We start from the raw sequence: 20,331 nt of genomic DNA, 5'->3' as shown, positions 1-20,331 counted from the left end.
TTACTTTTATTCCTTTAAAAAATTTGAAAACTTTACAAAGTACTAATTTTCTGAAAAAGGAAACATAAAAGGGCATCATGGTGGCACAGAGGCTAGTGTTACAGCTACACAGCTCCAGGAATCCTGGTTCGATCCTTACTTCAGGATATGCTTTCCATGTCTGTTTTAAAACATTCTGCTTCAGGAGAAACTGAGCTTGGCTTGTGTCACTGCAGTGGTTTAGACACATTCTGCAGCACAAGCTGTTCTTTTCTTGCATTCCCTTAACTTCTGCCAGAGCTCACTATAATGCAGATGGAATGCAAATAAAACCTGTGAACTCTGCACCCTGGTGACGTCCATTAAATAGAAATGTTGCAAACTGTAGTGGTACGAGAGTGATATACACTGATCATGTATAACATTATGACTTCCTGCCTAATATTGTGTTTGTCCCCCTTTTGCTGCCAAAACAGCCCTGACCCATTGACTTCACTAGATCCCTGAAGGTGTGCTGTGAACTAAAATGTTAGCAGCAGATCCTTTAAGTCCTGTAAGCTGCGAGGTGGGGTCCACAGGGACTTAAACGATACATACAGGACTCAAAGGATGCTTACAAGTCTTACAGGATACTTTTGATAGATACTGACCACTGCAGACCGGGAACACCCCACAAGAGCTGCAGTTTTGTAGATGCTCTGATCCAGATCACAATCTGATCCTTTGTCAAACTCGCTCAAATCCTCATGTCCATTTTTCCTGCTTCTAACACATCAACTTTGAGAACAAAATGTTGACTTGCTGCCTAATATATCCCGCCCACTAACAGGTGCCATGATGAGGAGATAATCAGTGTTATTCACTTCACCTCTCAGTGCTCATAATGTTATGCCTGTTTATCATCAGTAACTAAAATCAGTGTATGGTTTGAGGTCTATCTATCTTTATGAATCATTTCACTTCAACCATAATGTTATTCCTGACTGGTGTATAACACACTGTGGCATGCAGTTATAGGAAAACAGTGAAGGGTAATGATGTGCTTTTTTTTTATTTGCTTTTTAAGACATTTTTTATTTGTTTTTCAAGAAACAGTAACTTTTCATATCATTAATGTTTGTTTTTTCACAGCATTAATATTTGTGTGGAGACTGTTTACACATCTGTTTTGAAACGGTGTGTGTGTGTGTGTGTGTGTGTGTGTTTCATTTCATTACTACACAAGGGGGAGACAAAACTCCAGACTGAACGACAATTTCAGACACTGGATACAAATATCATCCCAGTATAGCTTTCACAAACTCTCAGGGAGATTGATAAAGTTTTATTAGCTACTGTATACTCTGGTCAAAGGTCTCATGATTACTGTGTCCTGTTTAAGTCCGGCTGTGAAGAATGTGTGCTTATTTAACATGAACACTATACACACTCGATATACCGTATAGGGTTATAGCCTTGTCCAGCAATATACAAGAAATTTATCTGGGAATTTAAGAAAAGGAAAATCACTGATGGAGAGAACAAATCATTATTAGGTACAGAGTGTACAAATCATTATTAATGGCAATCCCTATTAAAATAATAATTTTAATAATAAAATATTTTAGGCATTCATCATTCAGGAAATGAGTGACAAAAAAAATGTTGCTAAGGATCTGCGTCATAAATTTTGTAAGAAATCCTACACAGAACGAAAGAAAGAAAATATCTGGAAGAGGAAAAGTGGGCGTGGCGACCATGGCTGAGATACAAATGTCTCTGTACTTCCTATATACGTACACTATACTGGCTACAGAACAGTGGCTCGCACATGCACCCTACTTAGTGCACTATGTGGCCAACAGGAAGCCATTTTGTATCCGGACAAAGTTAAAGGCATTGGCTGATTGATCTGTACGGCACGTAGGATGGGTCAATCTGTGTGCGCGTTGTCATACTCCACAGCGCCTTCAGTCAGAGCGAGCGGAGAGGCAGCCCGAGCGACGGGCGGAACATTACAACTTTGCGGATTTGCCTGTTTGGAAAGCAGGAGCCACCGGTTGGACGACAATCCGATGAAAAATAAGCAGCTACCGAGACTTGAATGGTACCGGCGTCACGCGTTTGAAGTAGGAGGGGATGTGCTGGAGACGCGCGGAAAGATAGACGGCCAGAGGAAGTCGCTCGACGGTGGGAGAGACTCGGAGACGGACCGGACCGCCGCCTGCACGACTGCACGGGCTTCCGCGCATTCCGTCGCGAACTTCGAAGGAGTTTCGAGCCACGAAGCAACTGTAGCCATCGATGCGGGCTTCGGTAGCGTCGGTGTGCTCGAGTGGGCTGATCTTACCGATTCACAATGCAGAGCACGAGCAGCTACCGAGAAGAAGACGAAGAATCATGAGTGGAGCTGCTCACCGCCGAGCATGGAGGAACCCCGAGAAAGAGACATCAATCTGAGCGGGATCGGTTTCGATGGCGCAACAGCCCTAAGGCTGTTCACACCGATACCTACCGGCCCGTTTACAGAGGAAAATAAAACGGCTCCAGAGCGACAGATTCACTCTTGCGCGAACTCTTATGTAGCCAACAGGCTCCTCGTTCCGTCACGTATGACCAGAACTCCTCGGACTGTCGAACCCTCTTCACCGGGAGAATCGCCTCCTGACTTTACGCACAGAACCAAGGACCAAGACAACACACCCATCTGTCTTGAAGAGGAGTACGACCATGGCCAGGGTTTAATGGAGTACCACACTTACCCCGGGACCATTCCGAGACTCATTGTGACACACGATCCGAGCCCCAGCCAAGCCGAGGACGTGGAGGTCGCCGAGTTCCCGCTGAACTTCGGGGCTTTATCTCTGGACCTGCAGCCCGGCCATGAGTCCCCGTACTCGGACAGCGGCTGCGGAGGTTCTCCTATCCCTCGCGTGTCCATGCGGAAACTCTCCAGCTCATCCTCGGCTGGACTCTCGTCCGCGTCCTCCTTCGAGGAGTCAGAGGATGACATAACCGGGAGTGACGTCGAGCCCTCCGGCTTGTCCCCGAGCACGCGCGTCCCGTTCGGCAGTCCGGAAGAGCTGTCCAGGGTAAGTGTGCCTTTTCCGTTTGTAATTATTGCCATGCTGCTGATCAACAGATGAGTCAAGAGGAAACACGAGCGCACAATAAACACATTACACCCCCTAATTATGCGTAATTGGTGCAAAACGAAATTCTACATTTTGCATAAGTACCACAATTGCTGTATTTTTTTCATAAGAAGTTCACAACTACAACTTCCCTTGTTGCTGGGATTCCTTGATTCACTGATCTCAACTTTGAGTATTTTCATACTCTCATATGTTCCTCCTGAGCGTTTGTTTTTGTTTACATAAAACACTTAATTGGAAGGAAAGAAGGAATAAATGACAGCAGTTTCAGTGATCATGGTGTGTATATTTGGGCTGCACCCTGGTGCAAGACAGTTCAATCCTGAACTGTCTTTTCTGATTGGGTTTCTCCGGTTTCCCCCCACCCCCAAAACACACACCAGTAGGTGGATTGGGTGCGTAAAATTCCCCATATGTGTGTGTGTGTGTGTGTGTGTGTGTGTGTGTGTGTGTGTGGTGGCCTAGATAGACTGAGCTCCCATCCATTGTGATTTCCACCTCAGCATTCCAGGGATAGACTCAGAATCCACTGCAAGCCTCACCAGGATAAAGTCATTAATAAAGATGAAGCCAAAATACTAACTACATGGCAGTATTTAATCACGGCACGGCAAGGATCTAACACACTCTTCTTCTTTTTTTTAATCCACAACATTGGAAGGAAGTTAAATCATAATACATTGTTTATATAGCATGTGTCATCGCTTCGTAGGCCTACAGTCATGCTCAACAAGACACACAGTAATATATTTGAGAGTCTGTCTCAGGCCAAGCAGCTGATTAGCCAATGCAGGTCTCTAATCACACACACAGGCTGATTCACAGCACAACAATCATTAGCATAATGACACACAGCAGACTTCAGTTAGCCGTTTTGTGGGCACATGGGAGCAATGTAGTGGAATTCACTGGACTTGTGCTTCCCACTTGTGTGCATACAGAAACTGTGAGGCTTTGTTATGACTGTCAAAGCTGTCATGTCAAACAGCTGCTAAGAAAGAGGAGTTTGTCATTTTCCTAGAAATGCCATTCTGTGCTAAATGTTTCCATTAACATTTGGCAGATAGTCTCATCCCAAGCAACTTGCATTTATCTCATTTATACAACTGGCAGTTAAAGGTTAAGGGCCTTGCTCAAGAAGAGTCCAGCACTGGGAGTTTTGTGGTCCTGGTATTTGAACTTGCAGACTTCTGATCAGTCGTCCAGCTTAGTCACTGTGCTACAACTCTTTAGCCAAGCACTGCATTGCTCTATATGCTTATGCTATAGAGATAAGCTTTTGCTTATCTATACTCAGATTGGAGCCAGAAATTTTTTTGCATTTCCTCAACTTCAGCTACATCGCTCGAGTTTATTATTGACATGCTGTGGCCCTTGCTGAAAAGTCTGCCATGTTGCAGGCTGGACTAGATTAAGATTAGATTGAGCTATCCTAAACAAAGCTTAATCTTCTGCGCGAGTGTGTGATGGCATGTCAAGCGAAAGATTAATTTAAGATATTATTTTTATAACTAGCAGAGGCGTGTTGCTCTGTGCCCAGCGAGTGCTCTACATGAACTGTAATGGAGCCGTTTGGAGTATTGGACCAGTGTGTACAGAAATATTACAGCTTAGGAAGGCAGTGTTTATGTTAAAGGAAAAAAAAATCACACACACAAAAAAAAAACCCAGCATGCCTCATATTTATATCTGATTTGCATCTGATTATTGTCAATGGGGTTTTTATTCATATTCAGTCAGATCCCTAATACACAGAAAACTACAGCGCACATTTTTGTCACTTGATGCCCTGGAAATGGAAATGGAAATAGAATACTAGAATCCAGACTCAATTAGGAGTGACTCATGGCCTAAACGCCAAACCGTTGACTCTTGGAACATTTTAGAAGTTCTGGGCCGAGTGACAAATGGGAAAATGTCAGCTGACTCTTGAGAAATACGCCATTTACAGGCAGGAGTTCAGAAGGCATGATAAAGAAGGAACTCTTTGGGAATTACAAGCTGTCTTTTTGACTATACAGTTCAGCCGTGTGTGGTGGTGGTGGGGGTCAAAGGTCAGGGATTAGTCTCTCACAGAAGAGATATCATGCAGGGCCGGGCGTGGGTGTGCAGTGTTTACAGTGCGAGGAGTGTAAAAGCGTAGCTCTCTTGGCTCTCTCTGCATTACTAACACACTGCTGTGGTTTCTTTTCTGGGTCTTCAGTCCCTGCTTCAGTTGCATTTTATTTAATAAAAAAAAAGTTAGATACCGTTCTGTTGAAGGAAAAATGAACGTTGTTTTGATTTCGTCTTGATGTCGGTGCTCTGATTTGATTGACAGGTGATTGTTGAACGAGGGTGGTGTATTGTGTTGCATTTTGTAAAGCCATAAATTCGAGCATTCGGGATTTACAGTGTCATAAAATGAAATGACCACAATACTGCAATCCAGAGCGACGTGTCCAAAACTGGGCAGACACGATTTCTTTATTGCGCTAATTTATTTAATTACCCAGTAATTCAGAAATGTGGTCTTTCCTAAAGAGACTAGAAGGCCTGTAGGAGGAAATGAAATTGTTTGTGGGCTGAGGGCAAGCCTGTTTCAGGTTATTACCTGTTGTTATACGAGTCGGTAGCTTTCTTTTTAATGTCATCGAATTTCCTAAAACTCAGCAAAAGAATATGCTGTTCAGTGAAATCTTGAATATTTACGGTACATGCTTAGAGAAATGTAGTACAAAGCGAAGGGAGAGAGTGACAAACATGGTAATGGAGAGATGTAGAGCTGTGGTGATGCTCCATCTAGAACAACTATGCTTTAGTAAAACAAAAGGTACACGTTAGGTGCAGGGTCTGTGTATGTTGTGTTCATTCGTGGTTTTTGTTTCTTGTTCTGAAATGAAAAGGGAGAAAGATCCGGATACGCATATGATGCTTAAAACTGATTTTAAAACTATAAATGTGTTCCACAAAGCTCTTTTGATTGATTTGAGACTAAAAACAAGTCAGTGTTTTATTTTCTTTAAAGAATTAAATAATAATTGAATTAATTTCTTTTTATTTGGTTTTAATGCTCACTTATAGGGAAACGGAAATGAACCAAACTCCTTGCGTTCCTGCTTTTCCTGTTTTTCAAATGTGCAACGTAATGATGAAATAAATCAATAAATAAAAGAAATGTTAAGAAATGAAAGGTAAACACGTTCACATTGCACACATTAAGCCCACAGGTCTGATCTCTCTGGCCTGGCTGGTCACATTCCTGTTCCAGCATGATCTCACTGTGCTGCTTCAGCACGAAAAGCCGCCATAAACACGTGCAGCTCCTGTCATCTGGAACACGCTGACGTGTCTGAGCTACAAAGTCATGTACAATAACAAAACATTGCCATGTATGCTATGCAGGGCAGTCTGTCGTAGATGTAGCAGTAAAGTGAGCAGAGTAGTATCGGCCGTCTTGGTTACTAAATCGCTTTGCCTCTGAGCTTGTCACCAGATCCATGGCTTTTGCTGTTTCCTGGAACGTTTCATTGCAATCCCATGGTGCCTTGCGTCAGGAATGTAATGGATCTCGAATCGCACTCGAGCGTGACTTAAATGGGCTTTCAGTAGGTTAGGTTTTTGTTACTATTATGCAAAAAAAAAATTGATTCGTCTCACATTTAACTAGATAATACATACATACATACATAAATGAATAAATAAATAAATGTTTTGATGCTTTAGGCACCAAATTTGTTTTTTTCTTCTTTTTTTATTTTTATATATATATATATATATATATATATATATATATATATATATATATATATATATATATATATATATAATATATATATATAATTTAATTTTTTTTTTCTTTTGAAGGAATACATATGTCACTTTTTTTTTTTTTTTTTAAATTGTATTTTATCGCATCGCTTGAATTGTCCTTTTAAAACCCGAACGGTCAGATTACAGGTTTATATTAATGGCTGTAATGCATTAGTGCTTCTATAGTAACAATTTAAAGAGAGGGTTTATGCTGGACATGCTACATATTTAGATATGAACAAAAACAAGAAAATTGATGATCTGCTGAAGTTTTCTGTAAGAACGTCTTTATTTAAAAACATTTGGAAGGAGTCTCCAGTGTCAGTGTTTTGTAACAGTAAGAGGCAACACTGTTCCGTCCTTTATTATTGCAGATGTGGTGTGTTTCTTGGTAATATGATAGTGAGTGTCCCTCAGTCTGAATGGGTTATCACTTGTACTAGTATTTAAAAAAAATAAATAAAATTACCGACAACTAATGTGAGTATTGTCCCTGTTGCTAAGCTGCAAAACGGTAACATATACAAGATATTATATTATAGAAATCTTTTATTTTTAAATTTTTTTATTTTATTTTATTTTATTTTTGTATATCCGTGATAAGATGCTGTCTGAGAATTGTGGAACAGTTTTAGTTCACATATTTGCAGAACTACTACATTTGCCGAGACAACATATTGTGTGTGTGTGTGTGTGTGTGTGTGTGTTTTTTCTCTCTTTGTTTGTGGTATAACTGCAGAATAAGGAGGTAGCACGTGGTACGAGGACAGGAAGGCGTCTTTTAAAAAAAAAAAACACACACCTACTGTCTTACATAAGTATATATACGTAAGAGAGTACACACACGCACACACACAGCCTAGGAAGCTGTCCTGGCAAAAAGCACCTCATTGTTGGCATTGTGTCTCTTCAGTAAACCGTAATGAGATAATTAGCCTCTGGTCTGTTCAGTGGTTTTCCGTGACAGCTCTGTATTGAGCTGCAGACCGACCTGACCAGTCTTTATGTCAGCTACTGACACCTGCAGACTTGCTTACACACGCTGATGGTAACGCAGCCCTGTAGTCAAAGAGCGTGTCATGGAAAATTGAATTGTGGGAGGTTCCTTTTGTCACTTGCCTTCTCTGAAGCCATATATGGTGTGACTTCTTTCTTTTCTCTTTCTCTCTTTCTCTTTTATTTTTTACTTTAATTGTTCTCCAAAATTCCCCATGCCCTACCCCGTATTAATAATTTCTGTCTCTTCGCTTTTTTCCACTCCTTCAGTTGTTTTGGTAGAAAAGACTCTGTGCAGAAGGAGGGGAAAGTTCTGCTCATGTTGCATGTATTTATGCTTTCTGCTCGCTTTTTTCCCCCCCTTTCTGGCGCATGCTCAACTCACACACACACAAACACACACTTTGATGCAGGCAAACGTGAGTGTGTGTGATGTGGTTTCAGATATTATCAGCTCTGTAATTTAACTAGGCCTAAAAATCTACCTCATTCCTCCAACAGTTACAGTAGAGGAAATCTTACAAAAGTGGTGGAATAGGATGCACTCTCGCGCTCTCTCTCTCTCTCTCTCTCTCTCTCTCTCTCTCTCTCTCTCTCTCTCTCAGAAGGTTTGCCTCCTGTGAACTTTGACATGTTTAGGAATCTGAAAAAGACAAAAAGAGCATTCGGGTGTGGGGAGGATGGGGGTAGAGAGTGGGAGGAGTGGAAAAAGGGTAGAGCAAGTAAACACACAAGGATTTAACAGTGGGTGGGGACGAATCCGATCTCAGCATGAATAAAGAAACATCAGCAAATAAAATGTTATTCCATCTGTTCAGCAAACTAAAATCACTTTTGTAGTAAGAATACCGGGGGAAATAGGAGTTCAGCCAGAGCAAGTGTGTGTGTGACTGACTGTAATAGTTTGTAAAAAAAAAACAAAAAAAAATAATACAGTAGTACAGTAGTAGAAGAGAGAGAGAACCAGAGAGAACCAGATTCTGACTCCAAAAGCTGGTCTTGCTTTACAGTAGCAGCTTGTTCGCAGTAAACATGGAATAGTTGGTGTTTTTATTTATATAGAAGTGTGTGGGATTTGCAGCAGGTCATGGTAATGTGACTGCCACTGCTCAGAGGAGGTTCACCAGCCTGGGGCTTCACTGCTGGAACATGTCGAGTAAGAACCCGGTTCCGTCTTTCTGTGCAATCGCGGCTTGGTCATCGTTACCAGTAAGTGAGAGTCACTAAGCTTACTAAATTTACTGAGATCCGGTCAGGATGTGTTTAGATTAGACTGGGTATTGTAGTGTATCTTAAACACTGATCTGTCAATCAAGCAGCTATTCTTCAGACTTCCTGGTTCAGAAGGAAGTACATCCATGTACAGAAGCAGCTCATGAGATTTCACGGGGATTAATCGTTAAGTTTGTGGTTAGGTTTCGAGTTTATTTTGATTTCTTTAGAATGAACCGCATTAACAATTTAGTCAACTGTAGGTCCTCACAAGGATAGATTAACATGTTTAACGATGGTAAGTAATGAAGAAGGTTGATCATTTTCTATAACAGTGCATTTGTTTTCGCCCCCGAAACATTAAATAAAACGTTTTAAAATAAATTCCATTCTGTTGATCTAGATTGAGCAAGACTAGCCCTGAATATCGCATGAAGGGATTAAAAGGTTTGTGTCTTATGGTGAAGTTCAACGCTGCATTAAATACCTAACAGGAAGTGGAACAGAGTGAGCCGTCTGGAACGAATTTTCAGTGAAAAGCTGGTCAGTCTTGGTGTTGTAGGTTTGTGTACCCGCGAGACACACGGTGCTGTCTGTGTGGCCGCATGAGTTCATTCAGGATTGGAGCCCTCAGACGGAGATCTTCCTGTTTTTATGGAATGGCTGTTATTCATAACAACGTTGACCTCTGGAATGGAATCAAACATCCAGTAAGACGACTATAAACGTAATGACAGGACTCGTCTTTCAGCTATGATAAGAGCCGGTGAAACAGAAAAAGTGTCTGTCTGACTGTTTGCGTGTCTGTGTCTGTCTGTGTGTGTCTCTGTATGCATGTTTCTGTCTGTCTCTGTGCATGTCTATGTGTCTGTCTCTGTGTGTGTCTGTCTGTCTGTGCGTGTCTGTCTGTGTGCCTGTCTATCTGCCTGTCTATGTGTGTGTCTCTCTGTCAGTCTTTGTGTGTGTCTGTCTATCTTTGTGCGTATCTGTCTGTGCACCTGTCTCTCTGTCTGTCTCTATGTGCATGTGTCTCTGTCTGTGTGCGTGGCTGTCTTTCTGCCTCTGTGTGTGTGTGTGTGTGTGTGTGTGTGTGTGTGTGTGTGAACTTGTGAATAAGTTGTTATTGATGGGTGGTATGGGTCAGATCCTGACTGGTCAGTAAATGTTGGTTAATATTCAAAGAACAGCTGTGAGAGTTGTACCAGTTACGAGACAAATCAAGCCACTCGTCCGAATACGTTATTGTTTCTATAGTAACAGCTTATACACAGGGACTTGCCAGGCAGATGCTCCACAATCGAAGAGTCTCTAATTTAACAAAAGGTATATTTGTTGCTATGGTGATGTATGTATGGAGACATTTATTCATTATTATATCAGACTTTGTTGTCTTTGGAGTGAAGGAGTCTCCACTGTCAGTGGTCTGTCACAGTCTGAGAGAAAGAGTTTAGCTTTTAGTTGTACATGGTGGAGTCTTCAGGAGAGAGGAACTTGTGTTTTGTGGTTTCTTTATAACATGACAAGCTGTGTGCGCGTGTGCATGCATGCGTGTGTGTATTCTTGTGTGTGTCTCTGTCTTTGTTTATCTCTGTGTCTCCTATTTTTAAATCACCTCGGATGAATGATAAGATTAGTATGAAATCAGTAAACACAATAGGTTAAATATCAGAGAACGAGAAAATCCAACCTGAAACAGGACATGATTCTTAATAATATCCTCCTTTACTGGATTATGTACAGTAAAGAGGTTAGTACACTGACCTGTAATTTCTCTTAATCATACAATCAGTAGGCACTATTACTAAAATAGTTTTGTTATAAAATTGTGTGTGTGTGTGTGTGTGTGTGTGTTATGTAAGAGAAGCTGTATAGGAGCATGTGACGTGTGTGAAAAGGAAAAAAATCAGACCAGCATGTGGAAGATTTCAGAAGTGTGTAGGTGTGTCCATGAGCACTTCATTGTTTTTATGTAAGATTTGCATGTCCTTGTGTAGGTGTGTGTGTGTGTGTGTGTGTGTGTGTGTGTGTGTGTGTGTGTGTGTGTGAGAGAGAGAGAGAGAGATTTTATTATGCCCACATAGAGTAGGTGGGAGAGGCTCTGCAAGTGTGCAGTGTGTGTATGTGGGAGCAGTGTGTTGCTCTGTGTTTATTATTCTTAATAGTAGAACAGTATGTGTTTATTAATATACTTGTCAGATTGTGTATACTTAAGAGTCCAAGAAATTTAGTGAAAGACGTTTCATATGTTTGCTGTTTACAGATGAGTTGTAGGATGTGTGCACATTTTCATATTCTCTATCTTGGACTTAGTTTCTTTTGAGCCTAAAGTGTGTATAAAGTGTATACTTCAACTCATCATGTTTGAAAGTCTTGTTTAAACGTTGGTCTGGTTGTTCAGTCATTGGGAGTTTGTGTGACGCAAACTGGACAGTGGATTTCTTCATAAAATTGCAGAAGGCTTGTAATCTCTTACACTTGCGTTTGTACTCAATCTCTGTGGCCTTTGTGTTGCAATTCAAGCGAACTGTTTGGTCCATTAAAGGACACTTGAGGGATTTTTGAGGTTGGGCTGTGCTTCTTAAAACCTGAATATGGACACAGCGTTTATTTCCTTTATTTGAACTTTTTCACACACGCACGCTCACGCGCACACACACACACACACATGGTTGCCATTTCCCCACCCCTAATCCCGTCTGAAGAAATCGCCTGTAATCGACACCTCAGTGTCCTGAAACGTGTCGCACCTTTTCTTGCTTTTGTCATCATGTGGCACAAGTCCCCCCCTCCTCCCTGAATGCGAGTACAAACCCTTTTGTTCCCAGCCCTGGGAAAAACCGACTTACAGGGTCTGTGATGTGTACAGAAACCCACACTGCCTGGTCAATGTTTGATCAGACACACAGTAGTGATTTGTATAACAGTAAGGGCTCCAGCGGCGAGAGCGTTTACCATGAGATCGCTCACGTAGGTCAGAATCCTTTCACTCAGATAAATACCAAACGTGTTCCATGTTCCTTCACTGCAACAGCTGCTTCCTGTAGGACAGACAAACAATAGTCCACGCAGAGCAAAGTCTTCTGTCATAACAGTGTCTTTATCTCTGTTTGTTTTTCTTCAGACGAGATCCTGGAGGAAGTTAAAAAGCATGGTGCACATCACACCCTTTGTGGTGTCCTATAAGAAGCACTACCCGTGGGTGCAGTTAGCCGGCCATGCAGGTACGACCCTCAGTTTACAGTCGCTTACTTTAAATATCTTCTCCCTTACCTTTTTTTTTCCCCTCTCAAAGATTGATTTATTTTCAATGGGGTAATCAGGTGGAGGTATTTGAAGGGACTAGATGGAATAATAAATAGAAATGAAAAATCATGATTAAAAATAAATAAATAAATAATAATAATAATAATAATAATAATAATAATAATAATAATAATAATAATAATAATAATAAATTTATTATTATTATTATTATTATTATAGCCCATTTCGTAAAAAAACATAATAGAAACTGTAAGAATAAACAAATCCAAAATAAATAATGAATTAGTCATAAAATAAGTAATTATAGTCATAATGGATTAAGTAAAGCAGGGAATTGTACCCTATATAAAAAAAAAAACAGCACATCAGTATTCAGTACAAATGATGATAGATGGCTGCTCGTCCATAGCATAAAAATACATTGACTTTAAATTGTGCTTATATTAAAAAAAGAAGAAGAAAAGAAAGCACTAAGTGCACTTCCAGTGCAGGAGTTGCATGTTCTTTCGCCAGAACAATTCCCGAGAATCACAACTGGCTTCATACTTGTAAACAATTCCGTGTCATGGGGAAAAATTATACCAAAGGAGATGTGCTTTGGTAGAGACTTCATAGACTTCAGTCAACACATCACACCCCTCCTGGGAATATGGAACCAGGTTAAAGGGAAAGCTGAAACTCAAACTCTGCTAATTTAATACAAATATGTAGGCATTTATAAATCAAACAAAATGACCTCTGGTTGTTTAGATTGTTGAACGCTGGGTACTGGAGTTTGACACCAGTAGCACTTTATTTTTCGTCACCATAATTGGTCCTTAAGAGTTCGATTCCTGGGAAGCAACTAATACGTAATGGGTGGGAATGTTGTACTTGCGTATATTTTTCCAGTGAATAACAATTAGCACTTAAGTACACAGTAACTAATACGTAGTACTCGGTATAATATAATCACAGGAATTCTTACAGTTTGCTTTATGTTCCTATTCTATTTCTACCTGCATTGCAAACGAGTTACTAGGAAATGTCCCCACTGATATTGTTGGGTTATGTTTGAATAGTTAATGTTTAATTCCTGTGTACAAAATACCCCTTTCTTTCACAGTCCTACTTTATTGTATTACTCCTGTATACTTAATAGTAGCTTAGTTAGTACTGTACAAAGTGCTACGATTAATAGTGTTTAAGTTATTATCTATTGATGTGATGTTTCTGTACAGGAACATAACCGTAATCATGCCTAATAGAGGTTAGGTATTTGCCACAATTTCTTCTAGAAAATACCACCTTCATATGTATTAAATACTGCGTACTGTACTGTAAGCTAGAAACAATCGATATCCCAAATCCCCTAAAACATATTAAGAATTAAAAACATTTTGTCACTTCTTCTTATACATGGGTTTTATTTACTAATAACGTGTCTAACTAGGAGGTACATCTCTGCAGTGTGAAATGCTTTCTTTTTTTCTTTTCTTTTTTATTTTAACCAATATGATTGCGTTGATGATTACTGTGTGCGCAAGAGGACGAACTTCCTCATTTACATTAAGCAAGTCAGCTATATCTGTGTAAAACAAACCGCTGAAAACATCTGGAACTGTCGTCAGATGTGACATTTGGTAAACATATGGGATGATTTGATAAGCGGATGTGGGATTTAAATTACTGATCCCATTCACAGTCCATTTGGTTTTACATTATTTTATTATTAATTGTGTGTGTGTGTGTGTGATGTGTAGGTAATTTCCAGGCGGGAGAATTTGGACGGTTGTTGAAGAAGTACTGTGCATGTGAGCAGCAGTGCCTGGAACAGCTGATGTCTGACTCGCTCAAGCCCTACGTGCCAGGCTACTACGGCGTGGTGCGGCAGGACGATCAAGACTACAACCTGATGGACGACCTGCTGGCCGACTTCAACTCTCCGTCCATCATGGACTGCAAGATGGGCAGCAGGTGAGAGAATGCAGATGATCAATACACTGCAAGCCCAACAAAGATTACAAAACCACAGCAACGTCTGATTCGTACAAAGTGCCGACTCTTCCAAAATACTAAATTTCAGTAATATTCATCACATCGATAAACAATTCAATCCAAAAGCCTGGTAAGTACATCACTGTCTTCAATACATAATCCGTCTCATTCGCAGAACGTATTTGGAGGAGGAATTGGTGAAAGCTCGCGAGCGGCCCAAGTTAAGGAAGGACATGTATGAGAAGATGGTGGCGGTGGATCCGGACGCCCCGAGCGCAGAAGAGAAGGCTCAGCAGGCCATTCTGAAACCACGCTACATGCAGTGGAGAGAAACGCTCAGCTCCACAGCCACACTCGGCTTCCGCATTGAAGGCATCAAGGTAGGGGGGGGCATTCTTAACACACACACACACACACACACCGAGCTTGAGCTGACCTTTCATTCAGGCACAGGCTAGAGTAGAGGATATTGGTGGCTGTTCACATGGTCTTGGTGTGTTAGAGAGATTTGATGAGTTGTTTATTTCACTGTTTTCCTTGGAGCATTTTCATTTTCTCGCCTATTCAATCAAACAAAAAAAAAAGTCTTTCATCAAATGTGAAAGTGTTTTATTGAATCTTATCTTGACAGACATATTTTATAGCCTTGGTAATTGTGCCTGCAGCTTTCATTACTTCACCTTTACTTTAAAAATATTACCTTAATTTGTTTTGGATTTGTTTCCTCCTTATTCAGATATGTTTAATCTTGTGGAAAATTCACATGTTAGTTCCTGTTATTACTGATATTACATCAGCTGTCATCAGTCTTTCCATCGCAAGCCTTTCTCTGTCACGCTGTCTCTCGCTCTCTCTCTTTCTTTGACTCTCTCTCTCTCTTTCTTTGACTCTCTCTCTCTATCTCTCTCTCAAACCTACACACATACACGCTCTCTCTCCTCTCTCTTTCTCTCTCTCATTCTTTGACTCTCTCTCTCTCTCTTTCTTTGACTCTCTCTGTCTCTCTCTAACCTACATACATGCATGCTCTCTCTCTCTTTCTCTCTCTCTTTGACTCTCTCTCTCTCTCTGTCTCTTTCTCTCTCTCTCAAACCTACACACATACATGCTCTCTCTCTCTTTCTCTCTCTCTCTGTCTCTCTCTCTCTCAAACCTACACACATACATGCTCTCTCTCTCTTTCTCTCTCTCTTTGACTCTCTCTGTCTCTCTCTCGCTCTCTCACACACTCCCTTTCTCTCTCTTCCACACCCTCCCTCTCTCCCTCTTTCTCTCTCTCTCTAAGACAACAGATCATGCCGTGTTAGTCAGAAAACGTCAAAGCTCTCCAAGTCTTGGTGGAAACTCGAGACTATTTTCAATGTTCTTCATAAACATTTCCTCACAGAAAACTTCACCATAGCAACAATTAGACTTTGTTGTTGTTTTTTGGCCATTTTTATGTCAGGTGTCCACCTTGCGAAAAAACACATGTGAACAAGCTGTTATTACAAAAGTAATAAGTGCATGAATGTTAACCTCTGATTTGCCAGAACTTGTCTGTACCACTACTTTCTGAACAATCCCAGTCGAAAGATTCAACACAGAAATCATGACTGTAAAACTATTAAACCTAAAAATATCTTGTGGATTTGTCTGTGATCTGTTTTCGAAGACAAAGCAGGAACTAAAAAAAAAAAAAAGAAAATGGTATAAATAGTAAGTGAGTGTAGTAGGCATTTTATTGCCCTTGGTCTAGATACTTATGATCTGTACAGTCACCTCTGAATGGAAAGTGGCTGACAGTATATTTGCAAATGACCATCATGTGCTGTTGGCATTTTTTTTGTTTGTTTGTGGCCAGTGTGATCGAATGATCTTATTTTCCAGCACACACAACCATACATGTAAAACTGTTCAACCTAGTTTCAATCTCTCTCTCTCTCTCTCTCTCTCTCTCTCTCGTACAGAAAGCAGATGGCACATGCAACACCAACTTTAAAAGGACCAAGCACAGAGAGCAGGTTATGAAAGCCCTGGAGGACTTTGTGGATGGAAACACACAGATCCTGGTACGTCGTCTTCTTCCCATTCAAACATATTGAGATGACAGTCAAATGTATTCAGGTAACACGGCTCGGAGTTTAAAATCGGAGAAGTGAGAAGTCTTATTTAGCTTTTGTTTTCTGTTCTGCCGTTGCAGAGGAGTTATCTACTGAGGCTAGAGGAACTGCGAGGGGTGCTAGAGAACTCTGAGTTCTTCCAAACACATGAGGTGAGTCATAACACACACACACACACACGTAGTTCTTACTACACTAATAAGGAACTTTTGGCCTAGGGGCACAGATGTGCTGGAACAGGAAAGGGTCTTCCTCAAACTGTTGCCTAAAATTCTCTAAACTTTCTTTGTATGCTATAACATTAACATAACTAATATTAGAACTAAGGGTTGTAGCTCAAACCCGAGTAAACAGCCGCAGAACATTATCCCTCCTCCACCAAACTTTACTACTGGCACTCTACATTGCGGTAGGTAGATTTCTCCTGGCATCCTCTGAACTCAGATTCATCCATCAGACCTGCCAAATAGTGAAGAGTGATTCATCAGAAACGTGTTTCCACTGTTCCAGAGTCTAGTGACGGCATGCTTTACTTTACACCGCTCCTGCCCACGTTTAGCATTGCACCTGATGATCTTAGGCTTGTGTGCAGCTGGTCTACCGTGCAAACTCATCCCACGAAGCTCCTGATGCACAAATCTCAAGCTGATGTTGTTTCCAGAGGCCTGTTAGACCTCTATAGTGAGTAATGCAACACACGGAGAGGCTGTTTTTACACACCACCTGTGCTGCACTCAGAGACTCGGTTCTGTAAGTTTGCGTGGTCTACGGTTCGTGACCGAGTCCCTGTTACTTCTAGATGCTTCCATTTCACAATAAGTGCACTTGCAGTTGACCAGGCTGGGTAGAGATTGAGCTTGGAAAGAGATTTCACAATCTGACACAGTCTGAAGCTCTTCAGGATAGTTCTAATATTTTTCCTGACTCTGTGTTTTGATTTTAGATAATTAATGCTATGCTAGGTCTAAATCTAACCCAAACGTAACCCCAATAACCAAATGGAAGCCATTTGGCTCTGTCAGCGTTTCTGCAGTTGAGGACTAGCCGAATGTCTCAAAAAATATCAGATATTTTTTTATCCTTGTTGGTACATGTGGTTCCAAAGAATTAAAAACATGCCCCCACACACACCTACACACAATTAAATAGAGATTATGTATTAAATAACTTCCCTGTTTTGTGTTTATCATTGGTACGTTTTCCATCCAGCTGTTGTTTCTAATGCAAATTTTGTATTTTTTTTACATAAAACCTGAATGGAAATGAAACAAAAACAACAAAAGGTTTGAATAATCCCTGTGAAAGTGGAAAAGTTAAAAAAGACGATGGCGTATAATGGAAACATGTATATTAAAGAATAAACAGTAGGGTGGTGAGAATTATTTTTCCAGTCCCTCATCATCTTCATTTGAATAGTTATGGGTTTTTAGAATATATGTATGTATGTGTGTGTGTATATATGTATGTATATATATGTATGTGTGTATGTATGTATGTATGTATGTATGTGTGTATATATATATATATATATATAATGTATGAAAGCCTACAGAGAACTACTTTACTGAACAAAAATGTTTTTCCTTTGCATGTACATCACTCAGATGGAGGTGTCCCACGAAAGCATGAATTAAAAAGTATATTTTCTCGCCACATCGGTGATATTTTCTCTTTAGAAACTGAGATATCTCTGAGATATCTCTCGAAAAAACTTGGAGAATGAAATGTGACGTTCTTTATGTCAGGAAATCACACTGGGAAGATGCCATGATAAGATAAAAAAAAAAATGAATAAAATTAAAATAAAAAGAAATCTGTTTAACGTCATTTTGAAGAAATGCGTTTAATTTCTTTAAGTCAGGGTGTATTTTTAGGCAGGAAAAGGCACATTTTGGACAATTCTTTTCTTTTCTATGGGTTTCTATACACGGCTACACGCTTTACGCACAACAGAAAACTTCGCCTTGACTTGAGATGCGCACATTCCAACACATCTTCAAAGATAAAGGCCATGTTAGGATATTAACAATGAACAAAACAACACATTGACCAGAAATGTCTGACCTTCTCGGCTAATGAGAGACGCTTGTTTGTTTCTGCAGGTGGTAGGCAGCTCTCTGCTCTTCGTCCACGACACTTCAGGCCTGGCGCGAGTCTGGATGATCGACTTCGGAAAGACTGTGCCTCTTCCTCCACATCAGAGGCTGGACCATCGCACTCCGTGGAGCGAAGGCAACCGCGAAGACGGATACCTGTGGGGAATGGACAACCTTATCGACATCCTCAGCTCCATGATTCCGGACAAATCGTACGTCGAGCCGTGACCATGTGCAGTGGAGTAGGGACAGAGGACACTTTCTAGACCAGATAACTGTTGCTTCGTGCTCGGAGGAAGAAAGAAACAAAGCATGTGAAAAGAAGGAGAAGAAACGTCGGAGTGCCTTAGCAGACTGAGGGTCAGTCACGCAGCAGGATGAATGCGCCGTGTATACAAAGTCCGTGCGCGATCACGATCGGACGAAAAGGACAGACTTTTATTTTTTTTATTTTTTTTTTTAAAGCAGGTTTGTACATTTATAGGGCGAAGAGCTTGAGATTTTGAAACATAATGAAACTACAGATAACACTAACACTGGAAACCTATCCATCTGTGCATCCTCAATGAATATTTTTATAGTAGTGTAAATAGACTAATTTAATTTTATTCATAAGAACACTTTTATTTTATTTCTCCCCCCCTTGTGCTTCATGGTTTACTGCCTCTTCTTTAACAGTGATTTCAGCGACATCACCTTTCTGAGTATTCACCCTTTAATCAGGTTCGAATCTTAATGTTTTGTAACACAAGCAGGTTAATATCTGAGACAATGGCATACGGCATCGCTTGCAAGATTTAATTTCCATTTTCGGTTTTAATGAACGAGTATTTGAGGTCCGATTCACTGAATGTGTTATCATACATCCTATGAACGATTCCCGTGGTAATTTGTCCATGTGAATCTTGAACATTCGAAGTATTTGAGCTTTTAAAAAGGTGGTGTTGTTTTTTGAAAGCCGTAGAATTCGGTCAGGCAGCTGGTTTTCTGGGCTCAAATCTCAAGTTGCTTTATTTTTATTAAGACCCTTTTCCCCCTATTAAAAGTATTTCAGAAACTGGATCTATACCAAATATATCAAATTGGAGCCAAAGAACAAGCTCTTGTGTGTCCAGGACACACATTAAATAACTGGAGCCAAGAACAGCGATTAGTCACTTCCTGAGGCACTGCATGTGTTATTCTATGTAAACACTGATTGTACTATTTTATGTTATCTGTCTGTTCTTTCTATCTGCTGTAGATCCCCCACTGATCGGTAGTTTGGCCTTGTTTCTGTTTTATTTTAACAATCATTCAATGTTGTTCAATGACTGGAATATCGCTTAAATATTTTGACTGATATTTTTTTTTAAAAATTCGATCGCTTTATTTCAGTAACAAGGTACAGTCTGAGCCAGCAAGGAATTTCTTGAGAAAAAATATTTCAAAACCTCTTAAATCGGTGAAAAAGCATCGTGTCGAGCGGATGATGGATCTACGTGCATCATGATCCAGGAAAAATATTGGAAGACCATGTTGCTCAACCTGTGACTTTCTTACATAATCCCTCAGTGCTTATATCAGTGCCAAAATCACAACTCATCCCAGTGTTGTGTTGAAACATGTTGACTGGAAACGTGCGCTTTTGATCTCTTCTGAAAGAATACATCATTTCCTTTGAAACTGGAACATGTTTTTCATGCCATGATTTTCCAATCAATTTAGTGGATGCTGGTTTGTGGAGATATTTTTTTTTTGATAAAGTTCACTTTAAAGCTACAGTTTGTCGTTTTATTT

The 20,331-nt window shown here is 40.3% G+C and overlaps 1 protein-coding gene across 1 annotated transcript; it reads left to right on the top strand.

Annotated features, from left to right (window-relative positions):
* The first annotated feature begins 1,809 nt into the window (after positions 1 to 1,809).
* itpkcb (inositol-trisphosphate 3-kinase Cb) lies at positions 1,810 to 20,313 on the top strand. Its single transcript, XM_058387268.1, has 7 exons — positions 1,810 to 3,050; positions 12,235 to 12,334; positions 14,120 to 14,333; positions 14,530 to 14,734; positions 16,304 to 16,405; positions 16,537 to 16,608; positions 18,559 to 20,313. The coding sequence occupies exons 1-7, from the start codon at positions 1,887 to 1,889 to the stop codon at positions 18,778 to 18,780; spliced, it is 2,079 nt and encodes a 692-aa protein (XP_058243251.1). The 5' UTR covers positions 1,810 to 1,886; the 3' UTR covers positions 18,781 to 20,313.
* The last annotated feature ends 18 nt before the right edge of the window (positions 20,314 to 20,331 follow it).

The sequence above is a fragment of the Hemibagrus wyckioides genome, linkage group LG04 (assembly GCF_019097595.1).
Source record: "Hemibagrus wyckioides isolate EC202008001 linkage group LG04, SWU_Hwy_1.0, whole genome shotgun sequence".
In the NCBI taxonomy this organism is placed as follows: Eukaryota; Metazoa; Chordata; class Actinopteri; order Siluriformes; family Bagridae; genus Hemibagrus; species Hemibagrus wyckioides.
The sequence above is the reverse complement of the archived record's forward strand: the minus strand, read 5'-3'. Positions and strand labels throughout refer to the sequence as shown.